We start from the raw sequence: 15,734 nt of genomic DNA, 5'->3' as shown, positions 1-15,734 counted from the left end.
GGGATCGAACCGATGGAAAGGGCTGCGTGAGCGGAAGGGACACTACTATCACCGCTGCACCATCCCACCTGTTCGATGAAGATAAGCCAAATTGCAGAAACATATACCCATACGCAGTGAAGGAGACCGTAGCTTTATGCACTGCCCTGATGGGTTGATTGTCTCACCAGATAGTTGTATGCGAGCTGAAGATGCATCTAATACAAGTCGATGATATTCGGTTTCTCAGTAAAGGTTGCCTTGCTGTGTAGGGACAGTGTGCACTCGCCAGCTCAAGACTTGTCTCCTACCACCATAGGGAGTACACAGAATGACACATTGCTTACGTATCTCATCGTGAAGACGATCAAGAGTGAAGCCGCCAGAGCCTACTCTTCATCGCCTCCATCATCGTCCTCATCAGCTCTCTCTCCTTCACGACCCAAGATCTTCTCAATCAACTCAAGAACCAAGCCACCAGCTGAGAAAGCACAAACGATGCTCTGAACCAGAGCAGAACCCCATCCACCCATAGCAGCGCTTTGAAGGACACGAAAGAGCCAGGGGGTACTGAAGATGCTCTGGAAGCCAGCAGCGAGGCCACCTTATCACAACTTAGTGTTAGTGATGCAGAGACAGAAGCATGGCGATTATGGCAGATGCTTACCAGCAGCGGGACCCAGGCCGCCGAAACCCAGCAGGGAGAGAAGCGGTCCGGTGAGTAGCGCAGGACAGATGGTCAGAAGAGCAGTGACCAGAACAGAAGTCGATTGACGAGGATTGCTGGCGATGGCAGCGCGAAGACGAGCGACTGTGTCGGGGGCAATGGGGCGATTGTCGTGATCGCTTTCTTCGTTCCGTTCGTTCGAGTCCGCCATGATGTCGGCTGATGAGTCGTGGTTGAGTGTGGGGAAGAAGATGTGTAGATGGAGAACTTTTTGTAAAGTGCTTGTGTGTTGGCGTCAGTGTGTTGTGAGGTGTTGTGAGAACGGGAGCTTTCACTCAGCAAGCGAATCCACGAACCTCCCAGCATATTCCTTGGAGGTGCAAAGAAGGATATCAAAGAACTTGATTGCTATGCAGAATAGGAGAGAAGGTTCCTTCAATCTCTATACCTCGCGACCCCGCAACTTCTCTCAAACTGCATGTCGTGTTCATCTCTAGCAGCTTCGCCGTCTTCAGCCTCGTGCTCCTCTCCAGCGTATGCAAGTCGTTTTTCCCACTCGTAGGTCAATCTATTCTTTGCTGGTTTGCGACCACAGAGAGCTGCAAAGAACCTGATGCCGCGAATGAGGAACTCGTGCGCAGTGTTCACGATACTGGAGCTATGTTGTTGCGGCGATTGCATGCTTGTGAATTCTCGAGGTACAGTGTGACAATCGAAAAACCAAGATGCTTGTGTATAGGACTAACAAACTCAAGTTGATATAGCTTGGTCGTTGACAAGATGTTCGTCGTCTCGAATGAAGTCTGCGACTGTCTCGCCAAGCATATTCGAAACCAACGTGTCTCGCCTCAGACAAGTCGTGGTTTCGGAAATGGGCATCTCATGAGATACTTATGCTGCCTGTCTCTTACTTCTTCTTCGACCTTGAGAAGAGCTTCTACGTCCCTGAAAAGTCATCAGCGTCATTTCATAGGCTCTATTCAATCCACAAAGTCGACTTACACTGTCATAATCCTTCCTGAGGGTTTCTCCTGCGCGTCCTATCATGTTTGATGCATGTTGTTTGATATCTCTTCTGCCCACTTCTTCTTGGAAATCGTCAACAACATCGGCATCACCGGGACAGCTAGTTCCGAAGATCCAATCAAGGACACCCCATCTGCCATAATTGCCTTTACCTCCAGTGGCATAATGAGAGTCTGTTCTCTTGGCCATGCCAGCTAGCAGTATCTGCGAAGGCAGTACCGAGTATCCAGAATAGATAAAGAATTGTTCGAGGCTGACGATGGCGGTCAGAATGTACCATGACAGCACATGGAAGCGGAAGAAGAGTGTCGTCAGGTATAAAGGTGCCCAATCAGTAAGGAGATGGCAGACCGGATGATCGTATGCAGAGGCGAGAGAGAAAGGATGCTTCAAGCTGTGAGCCCAGTCGGCATGCCAGCGAGACAGGACCGAGTCTCTTGGTGAAGCATGCAAGACATTGCGATGTATAAAATAATGCAAAAACCCACGACAGACGAGACCATACAGCACTTCCTTGACCATGGTCGGCCAAGGTGCAGGCGGAATCTTGCTCACGCGAATAGCGGAACGAATGTTGAGCACTTCGGTCAGAACAAAATCGCATAGGCCCTGGACCAGAACTGAGAAGGCGACATTGAAGACAGACACAAAAATGACATTTCTCAGTTTGCGAGAGCTGAGCTGGGTTGGAAGCTGTGCAGCACCACGAGATTTGATGCTAGCTGAGAGACTGGGGATCAAGGAGTCGAAGCCTAGGACAGCCAAGCTGGGAAGCACGAAGAAGATTATCTTGATGATAAGAGTACCAATGAGCTCCAAATACAACGGGTCGTGGGTCGACACCAGAGTGACCCAAGTCAGGAGGAAGAAAGCAAGGCTGACGGTAGTCGAAGAAGAGCCAAAGAAAGGGACAGCAAGGAAGGATAGCAGTGGCAGCGGTATGGTCATCAAAGATGAAACTTGTGAAAGGAGCTTGGCGGATGTTCTCGAGAAGAGGTCACCGACAGAGAAGGCTCGGCCTTGAGTGTAGCCATAGTAGTAGACCAGCTCATCGCGCAATGCCTGGAGAGCCATAGCTGCAAGGGATTTGAGCTCGTAAGCTCAAGCTGATGCCGTGATTATGCGACGCGGGTATGCAGGCAGTCTGGTAGACAGATGAGGGAAGTCCAGGACGCGTTCGTCGCGTTGGCGAAGGTGGGGGGATCGCCTGGAGTCGCGTGGACTGGTGGTTAGCGAGAGTTGCGGCTGGAGATTGGTCTAGCGAAAGTCAATCGCAGGCGCCACGTGAAGCTGAGACAGGGAAAAGTGTTTCTTCTCAACGAGATCAAAACGAGGATACCATGTAAAACGTCGCAGGCCGGTGTGGATATACTCGTCTAGACGTCATAGAGTGCTGGAAGCATCAAATCAAGGCCGCAGAAGATCAGCAAGGAATGGCAGATAAAGTAGCTGCAGGACAATTAAAGTGATTGATCTTGTGGTGGTGGGGTGCGCCTGCTAAAGTGGATTCCTCCAGTGCTTCCCGCCCCTGAAAGCCGAATGTTAATTTGCAGCTCAGCCATGGTCCAACAGTGAAAGCGATCCGAGCTGTCCGTACTTCTCATCTGTGTGCCATGTCTGAAGCCTCCTCTGTTGTCCTCGTCCCCGTCGCACAAGGGCATCGTCTCGACAACAGGGACGACATGAATTCAAGAGCTGCGTGTGCGACCTGAGAACCACTGGGCGCATCCGAAACGCCAGACTTAATATCTCGTGCAGTCCCATGTCACAGGTACGAGCGAGGTAGCGCGTCGTCCGCAGCCTGACTGTCCACAATGGCCCACGCCCACGCCCACGCCCACGCCCTTCATCGTCCCTTCGATCCTCGCCGCGACAAAAGGCCCTCAACTGCCGGCACCACCACCAAGCGTGCGCCGAACGAGCCTCAGGTCATCTCCTCCTTGATCGCATCCCTCGACCAGAACAACTCTTCAATCACCCACGCTTCTTACGCCTACGTCTCGACTTCTGACCATTACGACAACCATGGCACTTTCTACACCAGCCCTGACCTGCGCCCACCCTTGAAACACAGCCAAAGCTTTGGCATGGACTACGGCGCCTACCGCCAGCCAATCCAACAAGACGACTACGATAGCGACGGCGCAGACTTCCCCGTCGTCCGTACCTCAAGACGTCCGAGTGGAAAGACCGCACACACTGCTCCCTCTTCGCCCGGCCTGAACGGCTTGCGAGACATACTGCGCTCTGCCTCCAAGACATCTCTGTCTCTGAACGGTCTCGACAAACTCAGTCGCAGCAACAGCAGGCTAAGCAACGAGAGTCGCTCCAGGAAGCAGTCGCTGTCCTCACCCACCAAATTGTCATTGGACGCAACTTCGCCAACCGAAAGACTCGGCCGCAGACTCTCACTTCGTCAAACCTCGCGAGAGACGCTGAGACCTCACAAGGATCCTCAGCACTTGGCAGACCAAGCTCTGTTGAGTTCGAATCTGAGCGCGGAAGCCAAGGATTCGGGCAGAAAGAGCTCAAAGGGGAGACTATACTTGGAGGATGTGCTTGAAGACATGGCTACACCTAGTCCAACCATAGCCATGAGCCGGCAACCACACCTCAGTGCTCGGCCATCGAGCAGCAGAGGTGCTTCGTTCAAGGCTTCAGCCGAGAGTCTGCCCGCCAGTCACTCGAGAAGCACCCTTCCAACCTCATCGAGCAGCCCGATGACCACGGTGATTCCGCCACGATCCTCGTCCTTGAACAGGCTTTCTAGCCCAACCAAATCCAAAGGCAAGAAACTCAGCAAAGGCAAACGCGCATTGGCTGCTCTGAGGGAAGTAAAGGAAGAACGAGGAACTCGCCGCAAGTCAAGAGATACTCTCAAAGACATGTTCGAGGGCCTTGACGAACAAGACGAGACTGTGATGCGCATCAAACAACTGCGTCAACAGAAACAAGAGCGTCTCCGCATTGAATCTGATGAGGCTCTGCAGACACAGAACAGCCAAAGGCGCGTGCACGACTTGGCAACCTCTCCCGCCTCGGAGCCTTCGATCCCGCCTGTGCGAGCCGCCAATAGAGGCGCCGCCAGAGTCCCTGATTTACGCAAGGCTCACCGAATGCTCGGGCTCGATGAACTATCACACAACGCTTCCGTGGTTCAATCCAAAGACACTATAACGGCTTCCCCTTTTGACAGTAACCTTCGCAGTCAACCTAGCGTCGCCCGTGACTCTCCCAACGTCTTCGCAAACCTGTCTTCTTTTCCTCCTGACTCTCCTACCATCGGGAATGCCTTTTCAAATTCAACCGACCGCTATCGTCCCTTGCATACTCAAGTTGCCAATGTTGCAGAGGAGCAAACATATGACTCTTCTTCAATTGGCAGACGCGCTGTCGCCAGGAAGTCAACTCACTCCCACCTGCTGAACGGTCTTGACATCGAAGGCCTCGACATGTCACCACCCAGTACCTCTCATTCCAATTCCACCATCCAATCGCGTCCAAGGTCGAGTCGACGGATGTCCTATGATGCCAGATTCAGACGAAAGTCCATGAGCGATGCTCGTGAGAATCGTCTGCTCGAGGACGACATACTGCACGAACGAAACAGTGATGTTTCTATGGCAGTCAACGCCTTTTTGAACAACCCGCGCTTGAATCAAAAGATAGCACATCCTCAGACTGGCCGTGTCATTTCATTCTCAGAGGTCGGCGATCCCAATGGACATGCGGTCATCGTCTGTGTCGGCATGGGTCTCACGCGCTTTGTGAGCGTTTTCTACGATGATCTAGCGTCTTCATTAGGTCTCCGGCTTATCACGCCTGAAAGACCAGGTGTTGGCGCAAGTCAGCCTCACCGAGATAGAGACCACATTGGGCCTCTGGCCTGGCCGGATGATGTGGTTACTATAACTCATCATCTCGGTATTTCTGAATTTAGCTTGCTCGCGCATTCTGCTGGAGCAATCTATGCTTTAGCGACCGCCTTGATCTTACCACAAAGCGTACGTGGAAAAGTACAGCTTCTCGCACCTTGGATTCCGCCATCACAGTTCGAACACATCACTCAGAAAGACAGATCACCTGAAGATGTACCGATAGCCGCTTTGACAAGAGGTCAACGATTCCTTCGAGTTCTACCTGTGCCATTCCTGAAGGCTGCAAATGGGAATTTATTCTCCCCAGCATCTCTAAAACCAGCCAATGGTAATAAAGGTGATGGACCGGCAAGGAGTGGATCGGAAAGCCCACGCGGAACCCCTCGCAGGAGGAACTCGAAGAGGCGACCGGACCCTTCGCGACGGGAAAGCATGATACTCATGGACCAAGTCATACCCGAGCGACCCAGGGACACCATGTTTCCTTTGCCTGAACTTTGCGAGGACGAGAAGGGCGATAAGACAGTCCGCAAGCCCTCGGAAGTGTCACTCAAACTCTCTGCCACGGCATCACCGATGGATCCTGGACTTATGTTTGCAGCCGAAGCACTCAGTGCCGCCGAACATGCAGCAAAAGAACATCAAGCAGCATACTCCGCTCTCTTGACGGAAAGAACATGGACATTAGCTACGCGTGACGCAAACCCCGCAACCGATCTCATTGTTTGTTTAGAACGACACAGGAATATTGGGTTCCGATATGTGGATGTACACAAGAATGTAGTAATAACCCACGGCAGCGAAGACAAACGTGTGCCCGTGGAGAACATTCGATGGATTGGGGAGCAGATGAACAAACACAACACGCTGCATTGGAGTCTGCAAGACAAAGACGCGGAGACGAACGACGGTGGTTGCGAGATTCGCGAGTTGCCTGGTGAAGGCCATGGACTCATGGCTCATCCCGGTGTCATGTCTGATGTCTTGTCAGACATATCCAGCGAATGGAGCCCGACACGATGGTTGGTGCTGTGACGAGCGAAACAGATGTATGATGCCGGCCTGGTGCGTGAGTGACGGATTTGGACACAAACACCATGACAAAAATCATGCCATCTCATTTTCTCCTTATAGTCTTTTTGTTTGATTGAACAGTTTAGATACCCTCTTTCGTATGTTTGATTATCCATACCCACACTTGCAGTTCTGACTTAGAGACGATGATCATATTCTTGTTCAAGAGATAGATGACGATGATGGTGAGACAGCATTGTAATGTGCGTGTTTGTTCTTCGCATCAACCCGGCAACGTGTGTCCTGTGTGAGCGAGAAGACGGTGAGCAGCAGGAAGTTGCGGCTGAGTGCGTCGGGAGCAATCTATGTTGCTATGGCAGAAGTAAACACAGCGCCAAGGTAGGATGGTCGCGCAGTCGCGATATATCCACGAGACGTCGCCGGCATTACCTGTTTTCGTGGACGGCATTGTTCCCAAGGCAATTTTGCATTTGCTAATTATCAAGTTATCCCTTCTTGTGTCGTGTTGAATCGACGTGATCGTGGCGCAGATCTACCAAGTGAAGCGATAATCGAGGTGGTTGGGCATATTGGGAGGCTGGTCGACTAGGCTGCAGACGCACACGATAAACCAAGTACACCACCCCCCTGCACCTTCCCGCATCATCTTCTCTGCCCTTCTTCCATCTCACTTTGTACAGTCGTTGGCCGCTCACCGTCGCACCGTTCAAATCTAAGCTGTTGACCGTTGATCCACCGTACAGCACAAGAAAAAGACTTTCGCTTTTCTTTTATCGACAAGCAAGACTGCGGGGTTGACAACGGCTATACCACAGTCAGGCGCGCATTCTACACCAACCCCACACACAGCGAGGCATTCCGCGGCCCTCGAGTCAGCCATGCTCTCATCTTCTTACACACAACCGCTGCTTCGACTGGCTGTCGTCGCTCTCACACTCAGTCCGACATTGGCAAATCCACTCATTCCAAAGGAACTCGGTATTGGAGGCTTGACATTCAACTCGCTGTTCGGTAGAGGCAATTGCGAAACCCCTTGCGGTTGGTCTGGTCAATTGTGCTGTACTGGAGGAGAGTCTTGTTACACGGATTCGAGCAACCAAGCACAATGCGCATCAACGACGGCCGCCGCTGCTCAGAGTCAGACAACTGGTTACTGGAAATACTGGACTAGCTCTTGGGTCGAGACGCAGACAGAGACGGACATCATCACCAAATACAGTACTGGAAGTTCGTGGTGCGGCGATGCTTCGACCACCGCTGTCGTGGGTGGCGGCGGTGTAGCCACTTCCGTCTGGGTCGCTCCTTCCACTGCCGCTGCATCACCAACTGCTTCAATCGTCTGCAATTGGAACTCCGGCGAGTCGTCTTGTGGTAACATTTGCTGTGCAAGTAATCAGTACTGCCAAGTTTCTGGACAATGTGCAGCTGCCGCCGGAGCAAGCACTTCCAAACTCAGCTCAGGAAGCTCAACTGGTATTTCTCCCGCCATCCTGCCCACAAGTAGCACCTTGGTAATCGTTACAGCAACCTCGTCTCCCACCACCACTGTCCCTTTCCTCGCTCCCGTCGCCACCGGTGCAAACATTACCCTCACCGGTGCCGAATCCAGCAACTCGCATGGTCTTTCCGCCGGTGCCATTGCTGGCATTGTGATTGGTGTCATTGCTGGCCTGGTCCTTCTCTCCCTTCTCTGCCTCTTCTGCTGCGCAAGAACGATTTGGGTCGCTCTCTTTGGCGGCCGCAAAAAGAGACGTACCGAGCGCACCGAGGTCATCGAATCCCATCGCCACAGATCCTACAGCGGTGCCGGAGGCGCAGCATACGCAGGCACCCGCCCTGACGACAGAAGATGGTATGGCTCCGAAGCGCCCCGCAGAGAAAAGGAACGCAGCAAGTTCACAGAGATGCTGGGCATCGGTGCTGGACTGGCTGCTCTGGCGGGCATATTGGGCATGAAGAGGAAGAATGATCGTAGAAGGGATGAGAAGAGCGAGTACAGCAGTGCTTATACGGATGCTACCTACAGCGACTACTATACTAGCGAGAGTGAGTTCTACCCGTCCGAAGAGATCGATCGGGATGATGCTAATAAGATGAAACCAGGCAGTGCTAGCTCTGATGACAGACGGACCAGAAACACAAGACGCTCGTCGCGTCACAGATGATGAAGATTCGATCACTACACGAAGTTGCGAACAACAACAGCACGAAAGAAGAGTTACGAAGAAAGAGCAGCGAGCCGACGCATCCATCGGCGAGAGTGGACTAATACTACCATTTCACCGCCATTCCACGATTCGGGGTTCAACGAAGATGTCAGAGCAGTGGGAGATGCCGCTGCCGCTGCCTACGCTGCCGCATTGATGCATTCCAAGGTGTTCTGGTTTCTTTACTTTCTGTCCCTTTTCTGTTTTTCTATACCCCATCAGCCATGAAGACGTGGCAAACGCCTGGGATTCGAAGAGACAGAGATGCTTTTGCTCTAGCCCACAAATGAAGATGCATGTCAAGGGGAATTTTTCTTGGTTGTAAAGATGTATATAGCAAAAGACGACACACTTGATTCCTTCTACAACAATTTGCTCTATATATATGTTTGATAAAATCCTTGTTCCTACGCATGTCATCAACAAGAACTTGACGACTGTTGCCAAGGTGCCTTCCTGCCACCTCATCATCAGTCGATGAGGTATATACGACCCTCCCATGGCTGCAAGTATTGCCTTCCACGCTCATCGTCTCCTGTCTTCTTACCATCACCAGAAACATTATCGAGCAACAACATAGCCTCAGCCAACTCCACACCCTCAAACTCAGGAACTCGATTCTCTTCATCAGAAAGATTGCAAACCAAAAGCGCTTTATCCTTTCCATCTAGCGAAGTCTTGACAAAGGAAAACACCTTCTCGTTATTCTCGTCTACCAGTTGGAAGGTTCCATGCACGAGCACTTCGGCATGATTTTTGCGCACTTTGAGCATGCTGCGCCAGAAATTGAGGACGCTAGTTGCATCTGCATCTTCGTCTTTCACATTTATGCCGTCTTGAGCGCTAGTGTTGACGCGCATCCACGGCTTGACTTTGTCGCCTGTGAATCCAGCATTGGGACTTGCAGCAGTCCATTGCATAGGCGTTCTAGCATGATCGCGGGATAAATGCTGTAAGCCCGCTTTGGCAAAGTCCTTTACAGCTTTGTTTCCAGGGTTTCTCGCCAAAGCATCGGCGTAGAAATTTTGGCTGTCAATGTCTTTGTATTCGGCAATATCCCAGTCTTTGGGCATGTTTATCATTCCGATTTCTTGGCCTTGGTAGATGAAGAGGGTGCCGGAGAGTGAGGCAAACAGCATCGACAGCATTTTTCCCGAGCGCGTACGGAAGGTGGGTGAGTCGTTGCCGAAACGTGAGACACTTCGTGCTTGATCGTGGTTTTCAATGAAGGATGTCGTCCATGCATCTGTGCCGTCGAGAAGGCTTTGGGTGCGTGAGATGGCGCCTTTGACGTCGGCAAGCGTGTAATTGAAAGGCTTAGTGTCGTATTTGGAGGGTTTGGATTGTCCGACGTCGACGGAATCGAATTGAAAGACCATGTTGAGCTTTTTTGCTTCTGCGCTGACATAGCGGATCACGCGGGCACGATCCGGCGTGGCGGGACATTCTCCTACGCTCATTGCGTTGTAGCGGGATAGGATCGCGTTCATTTCGTCTAGATATTTGTCCATGTTAGGTCCGTTGCAGAATATAAGACTGGCGTCTTGCCACGGGGTGCTGGGGTCTTGAACAGGAGCGTCCGGAAAGTCCATGGGCTTGCTATACATGTTGACAGTGTCGATTCTGAAGCCGTCGACTCCTTTCTCGAGCCAGGACGTCATGGCCGATTGATAGATTGCCTTGCGAGCCTCCTCATTTTCCCAGTTGATATCCGGTTGCTCAGTGCAGAAGAGGTGGAGGTAGTATTCTTGGGTTTGCTCATCCCACTGCCAGACCGAGCCGCCGAAGAAACTACGCCAGTTGTTCGGAGGTCCACGCTTGCCTTCGCTGTCATACTTGGCGGGTCTCCAGATGTACCAATCGCGCTTCGGGTTATCCTTTGAGGATTGCGATTCTTTGAACCATGCGTGTTGATCTGAGGTATGGTTGATGACCAGATCCAGGATGACCTTCATGTTGCGACTATGGGTTTCTTTGATCAAGACTTCCATGTCCTGAACCGTGCCGTATGGAGGATGAACTGCCTCGTAGTCGGAAATGTCGTAGCCCATGTCGATTTGTGGACTGGCATACCTGGGCCGCTCGAGTTAACAACGACATCATGAGCACAAATCATTTGGTGACTCACATGGGACAGACCCAGATGACCTCGACACCGAGAGATTGGATATAGTCGAGTTTCTGGATGATGCCAGGGATGTCTCCGATGCCGTCATTGTTGCTGTCGTGGAAGGACGCAGGATAGATTTGATAGACTACGGCATCCTTCCACCAAGGTCTGGTGATGTTTGACATTTCAGTAACGGCAGGAGTTTGTGATAGTGAGTAGATTCTGCTGTTGGTGAAACACGATGTCGAGCCAAGACGATGATGGAATGCAGAATTAAAATCGTTGAGAGTCAGTGGTGGGAAAATGTCTTGTGTTATATGATGATCAATGGCCGGATGAATCGCAGTGTGTACGAGGTTGCTCTTGCCCTGGATAACGTTACTGCAACGTCGCTGCGTTTCCACCCAACTTGTGCTGGCAGAGAAGGTGTAGATCGCCTCCGTCACCCCACTACTCCGCAACGTACATCATCAAGTGTCGGCCCGAGATGTTCATCACTCGCGAAGATCGACACAGGCTCCAATGTCGTCGTGATTGATGAAGCCTATCAAGACTGATCATATGCCACTGTTCCGATGCTGTGCTCGATCGGCTCGGTGTGGACTGCGGGCGTCAAAGTTGTGGTGTGCTCGTACAACACCGACGACCCGGCCGCGTGCGTCTGTATCCGACGAACTCGCTGGCGGTGTATATCGGTCGATGAGGCCAGCGCCGGATACCAGGGAACGTGTCGGTATCAAAGTAGAAAGACACGTCGGTCGGGCCAATCCTCTCATCATCCATAAGTAGTCGTGTGTTTGCTTCGGGTATCATTGTGTCTCCATGCTCTTTTTTCTTTCTGCAACCCTGCTTCTATTCCAGGCTTCTCAGTGTCTTTGGCTCTTCTCTTGAGCACCAGTATGTGTCTGTCCTTCTTCCTCGTGGGACTGTTGTTGTTGCTGTGCCATGACGTTCTCGAACATGGACCACAGCCCTTCGACTTGGCCGAACTCGTTGCCGACCTGTTGATCACAAATGCGTCAGTCTATGTCTTCTGCATCTGGTCTACTGCTTGCCAATATAACGCAAGGTTGGGTTCCTTGTGAGAGAGAGGTTGACCAATAGAGGGAAGGTGATTGGAGGTAACGGGACGAACGTACAGCGATGACGCTTTCCAAGCTTCTGTTGAGGGTATTCATGTTTTGGAGCACCTGTTCTAGATTCTGTATGATTCTCAGTACGTGTTTGTTGTGCTGTGACAGAGAGAAGCTCGTGCTTACTGTTGCAACATCTTGGAGTACGAGCTCGCGTTGTTGTTCAAAGTATGTCTTTTCTCCCTGAGCACCTTGCGATCTGTTATTCGTCGACATTGTGATAGCCTTCTTCTGTGGCCGTGCCTTGCGATCGAAGTTCAATGTCAAAGAATTGATTCGAGTGTCGAGTGTTTACTTTCTGACAGGGACCTGGATGGACAAATGGTCCGTGCCTCCCAATGTCTGCCAAGACCAAATCCACTCTCGCTCGCTGCAACATCTTTTCTCTTCATCCTTTGGCTTCTTTCCCTCGCAACAACAGCAGCGGACGTTCACTCCCCACGAGACAACGTCTGCTGATGCCTACCCACACAGTAAGTCTCCATCCTGTCTATCTTTGCTTTTCCCTTTCACTTGCATGATGCACAAAGAATTCTGCAATTCGGACTTTTATAGCAGTCTCTTTCGGGAGGTTGCTCGGGGCAGACTTCGGTCTGTCCATGCCGACACAACTATTCACAATCACTTTTTCTCTGATCTCTTCTTACATCCACCGTTTTTTGCATATCGAATCAAGTTCGTACTTGTACTGACAAGTGTCAAAGGTCTAGTGCTGGGGTTCTGTATTGACATGCAATGTCTTGTGGTTCTGATGATACGGGTGGAACGTTGCATGTATACCGCCTGATCCATGTTCACGGATGAATCTCTTTACAACATAGTGTCTGTCAAATTTCATTTCGTGAAATCACGTCCGAGATTCGTTGCTTTGTTCAGCTGTTCGGCGGGCTAGAAGAATTTGGCTCGCAGCGAGCAGGAGACATACAATCTCTGCTTCCTCAATCGATAGCCCGGAAGAAGACCTTGACAAGAATGCAAACAATAATATTAATGCTCGTAAAGGGGGTATCCAGGAATTATCTAAGCGTCCATACATATTCCTCGACGTTCCACCGTCGAGGTAACCTTCATTCTTAATCAGAAAAACATAACTTCAAACCTCCAACCCATCCTGTCCTTCTCCTGCTCTTAAATGACAACCAAACGCCCTTTGTCAAAATTCTCACGCGACATGATTACCATGTGCTGCCTTGACTTTTGTAAGCGCCGGCGTTGAGTCCAGGAATGGAGAATCCGTAACCCTGAGTATGACCCTCACGGTCGCTGGGCGAGATCTCGACCTTGATGCACACATCTAGACCATCGGGGCCACCAAGACCAGTGTTTTGCAAGCCTCCAGCAGCAGGGTGAGTAGTACCAGCCTGTTGCTCACCTGCATGCAGAGCCTCGCGGGGGTTGCCTCCGGCTGGAAACTGCGTCGCCGTGAGTGTCGAAGCCCCGTTGGCGTGGCCATTGGTGTGGCTATCAGTGCGTCCATCAGCGTGACCGTTGGTGTAGCCATTGGTTGCGGCATCAACAGCAGCACCAACCGAAGACCCAATGCCGTCGTGCGACTCTGCAATGATTGCGTAATTGCGGCTTGGCATGGTGCAGTGATTCTTGTCCTTGGTCTTGTTCTTGACGTCCTCACGTCCATGGCCAGGATCCTTGTCGAACAGATTGAGCAAGGTCTCGTCAGTATCGTGATCGAGATGGTGAATCTTGTTACGGCTGGCGAGAAGGTTGGCAACAGCTGATGGAGGAGGCTTGTTTGTGATAGCAGAGGACACAATGTTAGCCATGTAGCGCCAATCCTGCTCGACAGGGATGTTCAGCTTAGGGTTGCTGAAGAATCTACCCAAAGCCGCAAGATGGACATCGCCACCGAGGATAGAGATGCGTACTCCATGTCTTTTAGCCAGGTCTTGCAAGCGCTGGATCAGTTCTCTGCGCTCAGTCTTGTGCTGATGTGCCGTGTAGTGGTCGTCAAGGTCGTCAAGAAGATCGACTTGCCCATCGAATTGGTTGAAGAAGCCACCAGCAACTCCGAATCTCTTGTTAAGGAAACGAAGCGGACCAATGACAGGTGACTGAAGAATATTCTCCAGCCACTGCAAACGAGGATAGGCGATTGGCACTCCCAGAAGCAGGATCAAATGCTTGATGGCAGGATTTGCCTGGAGCTCGGCAGATGTGCGCTGGAAGATTTGATCGTAGGTCTCCGGGTAGTTGATTTGATGTCTTGTGCGCTCAGTCCTGGCATCAATACCAACGAAAGCGATACGTGCACCGAGTTGACAGTACATGGATCTGCTGCGCTCTTCAACGTAAGGACCGGGCTTTGATCCAATGATATACGAGGGCTCGTGCTCATCCCCGGTCTTGACGAACGTGTCGTTCAATTGTACAGCATCAGGAGAAGCAGTACCATGCTCGTTGGCGTGGACGGTCTGGGGAGCATCCGTAGTGAAGGTGCTCTTCGGAGGAGCGAGATGGTGTTGGAAAAGCAAGTAGTACTTGTGCGCAATACCACCAATGCCCCTGAACACCGCGCATCGCATGAAATGATCAGTGTAACTACCGAAACCATCGATAATGTCATGATCATCCCAGATGTTCAGCTGTGGAATTTGACCGTTGGCGAAGGAGAAAGGCTCGGTTCCATACCAGCGCACATAGTTGTTGAAGTAGTACTCGTCACACTTGGCGCGCAGCTCTTCGTTGAAGGGGAAGTGTCTTCTCTTGTGAGGTGAACCGATGTCGGTCCAGGGCCTCAAGGGGCCATCCACTCTGACGCCATCGTTGTAGATTTGATCACCACCACCAATCATGACATGGAAAGGCTTCTGCTCATGCATACGCAAAACGTCGTTCCAGAGAGCGCAGCCAGACCAGGCATCAGTATCAGTACCGACTGAGAAGCCGTTGCAAGAGTGGAACATGATTCTCATGGACTGGGTCTTGGACGGGATGTAGAACGACTTGGTACTTGCGGAAGCCGTCTTCTTGGAGTCAACATATCTGGCGCCAGGAATCTCGTAGTCCCATCTGGACTCTTGCGGGAGGAAGGGTACTTGGATGTCGAAACGCCAGAAGGCACTCTTGGGATCTTCGTACAGCTTGACTCCATCGACCTGTCTGGTGTAGTCTATGGCGGTTCCACGGACGATAAGCTGAGGCTGCTGCTGTCCGGGAGTGGTGACGATCAAAACACTGCCGTGCCACGAAGGGTTGTCTGTCGACTGCCCGCTCATGTATCTGTAGTTGAGCAGAGGTCCGCATAGAGTCTCGAGCTGATTTGAGGTGCTGAGGATCTGAGGACCGTCACCAACACCAACAGCGCCATCTTCTCTCTTCCGCGACACAGGTCGCGTTGTGGATTGCGGGTCTACGGTATGATCGGGACGGAAGGTGGGGTCTTGATGGCGACCAAGAGCATGTTGGATGGCATCGCCAGTGGCCCCAGTCGCAGTCGTGTGAGGTGCATTGCCGCCAGAACCCCAAGCAGCGTTGGCATGCTGGCGGTCCGAGTCGGAGGGTACGTTTTGCTGGTGCTCGAACTGGTCTTCGAAGCGACGGGCGGACATGGTTCAAAACGGCCCGGAGGTGTGAACAAATCTGTCCGGCGTCAAAGAGAAGGGTATATAACTCTGACTCCCAGCTGAGAGCCCGCCACAGCAATTTCACCTACATTGTTCCCATTTTGCCAATCCTCACGAC

At 51.7% G+C, this 15,734-nt stretch overlaps 7 protein-coding genes across 7 annotated transcripts; 2 read left to right on the top strand and 5 right to left on the bottom strand.

Annotated features, from left to right (window-relative positions):
- Positions 1-368: 368 nt before the first annotated feature.
- M436DRAFT_81392 (uncharacterized protein) lies at positions 369-1,327 on the bottom strand (the record flags this gene model as incomplete). The annotated part of the gene is made up of 3 exons (XM_013572847.1): positions 369-583; positions 647-927; positions 1,122-1,327. 3 exons carry the CDS (start codon positions 1,325-1,327, stop codon positions 369-371), a joined length of 702 nt encoding a protein of 233 aa, XP_013428301.1.
- A 210-nt stretch (positions 1,328-1,537) lies between these two features.
- On the bottom strand, positions 1,538-2,746 carry M436DRAFT_81391 (uncharacterized protein; the record flags this gene model as incomplete). The annotated part of the gene is made up of 2 exons (XM_013572846.1): positions 1,538-1,591; positions 1,649-2,746. The coding sequence occupies 2 exons, from the start codon at positions 2,744-2,746 to the stop codon at positions 1,538-1,540; spliced, it is 1,152 nt and encodes a 383-aa protein (XP_013428300.1).
- Positions 2,747-3,516: 770 nt separating this feature from the next.
- On the top strand, positions 3,517-6,585 carry M436DRAFT_34457 (alpha/beta-hydrolase; the record flags this gene model as incomplete). Its single annotated transcript, XM_013572406.2, has 1 exon — positions 3,517-6,585. A coding segment is annotated over one exon (3,069 nt), but the record flags the coding sequence as incomplete, so codon positions are not given.
- An 878-nt stretch (positions 6,586-7,463) lies between these two features.
- Positions 7,464-8,750, top strand: M436DRAFT_81389 (uncharacterized protein; the record flags this gene model as incomplete). The annotated part of the gene is made up of 2 exons (XM_013572845.1): positions 7,464-8,631; positions 8,689-8,750. 2 exons carry the CDS (start codon positions 7,464-7,466, stop codon positions 8,748-8,750), a joined length of 1,230 nt encoding a protein of 409 aa, XP_013428299.1.
- Positions 8,751-9,262: 512 nt separating this feature from the next.
- On the bottom strand, positions 9,263-11,087 carry M436DRAFT_72362 (alpha-glucosidase; the record flags this gene model as incomplete). The annotated part of the gene is made up of 3 exons (XM_013572766.1): positions 9,263-9,295; positions 9,353-10,865; positions 10,921-11,087. 3 exons carry the CDS (start codon positions 11,085-11,087, stop codon positions 9,263-9,265), a joined length of 1,713 nt encoding a protein of 570 aa, XP_013428220.1.
- A 681-nt stretch (positions 11,088-11,768) lies between these two features.
- M436DRAFT_81387 (DASH complex subunit Dad1) lies at positions 11,769-12,251 on the bottom strand (the record flags this gene model as incomplete). The annotated part of the gene is made up of 3 exons (XM_013572844.1): positions 11,769-11,903; positions 12,042-12,104; positions 12,162-12,251. 3 exons carry the CDS (start codon positions 12,249-12,251, stop codon positions 11,769-11,771), a joined length of 288 nt encoding a protein of 95 aa, XP_013428298.1.
- Positions 12,252-13,210: 959 nt separating this feature from the next.
- M436DRAFT_72361 (uncharacterized protein) lies at positions 13,211-15,601 on the bottom strand (the record flags this gene model as incomplete). Its single annotated transcript, XM_013572765.1, has 1 exon — positions 13,211-15,601. One exon carries the CDS (start codon positions 15,599-15,601, stop codon positions 13,211-13,213), a length of 2,391 nt encoding a protein of 796 aa, XP_013428219.1.
- Positions 15,602-15,734: the final 133 nt, after the last annotated feature.

The sequence above is a fragment of the Aureobasidium namibiae genome (assembly GCF_000721765.1).
Source record: "Aureobasidium namibiae CBS 147.97 unplaced genomic scaffold scaffold_7, whole genome shotgun sequence".
NCBI lineage: Eukaryota > Fungi > Ascomycota > Dothideomycetes > Dothideales > Saccotheciaceae > Aureobasidium > Aureobasidium namibiae.
The sequence above is the reverse complement of the archived record's forward strand: the minus strand, read 5'-3'. Positions and strand labels throughout refer to the sequence as shown.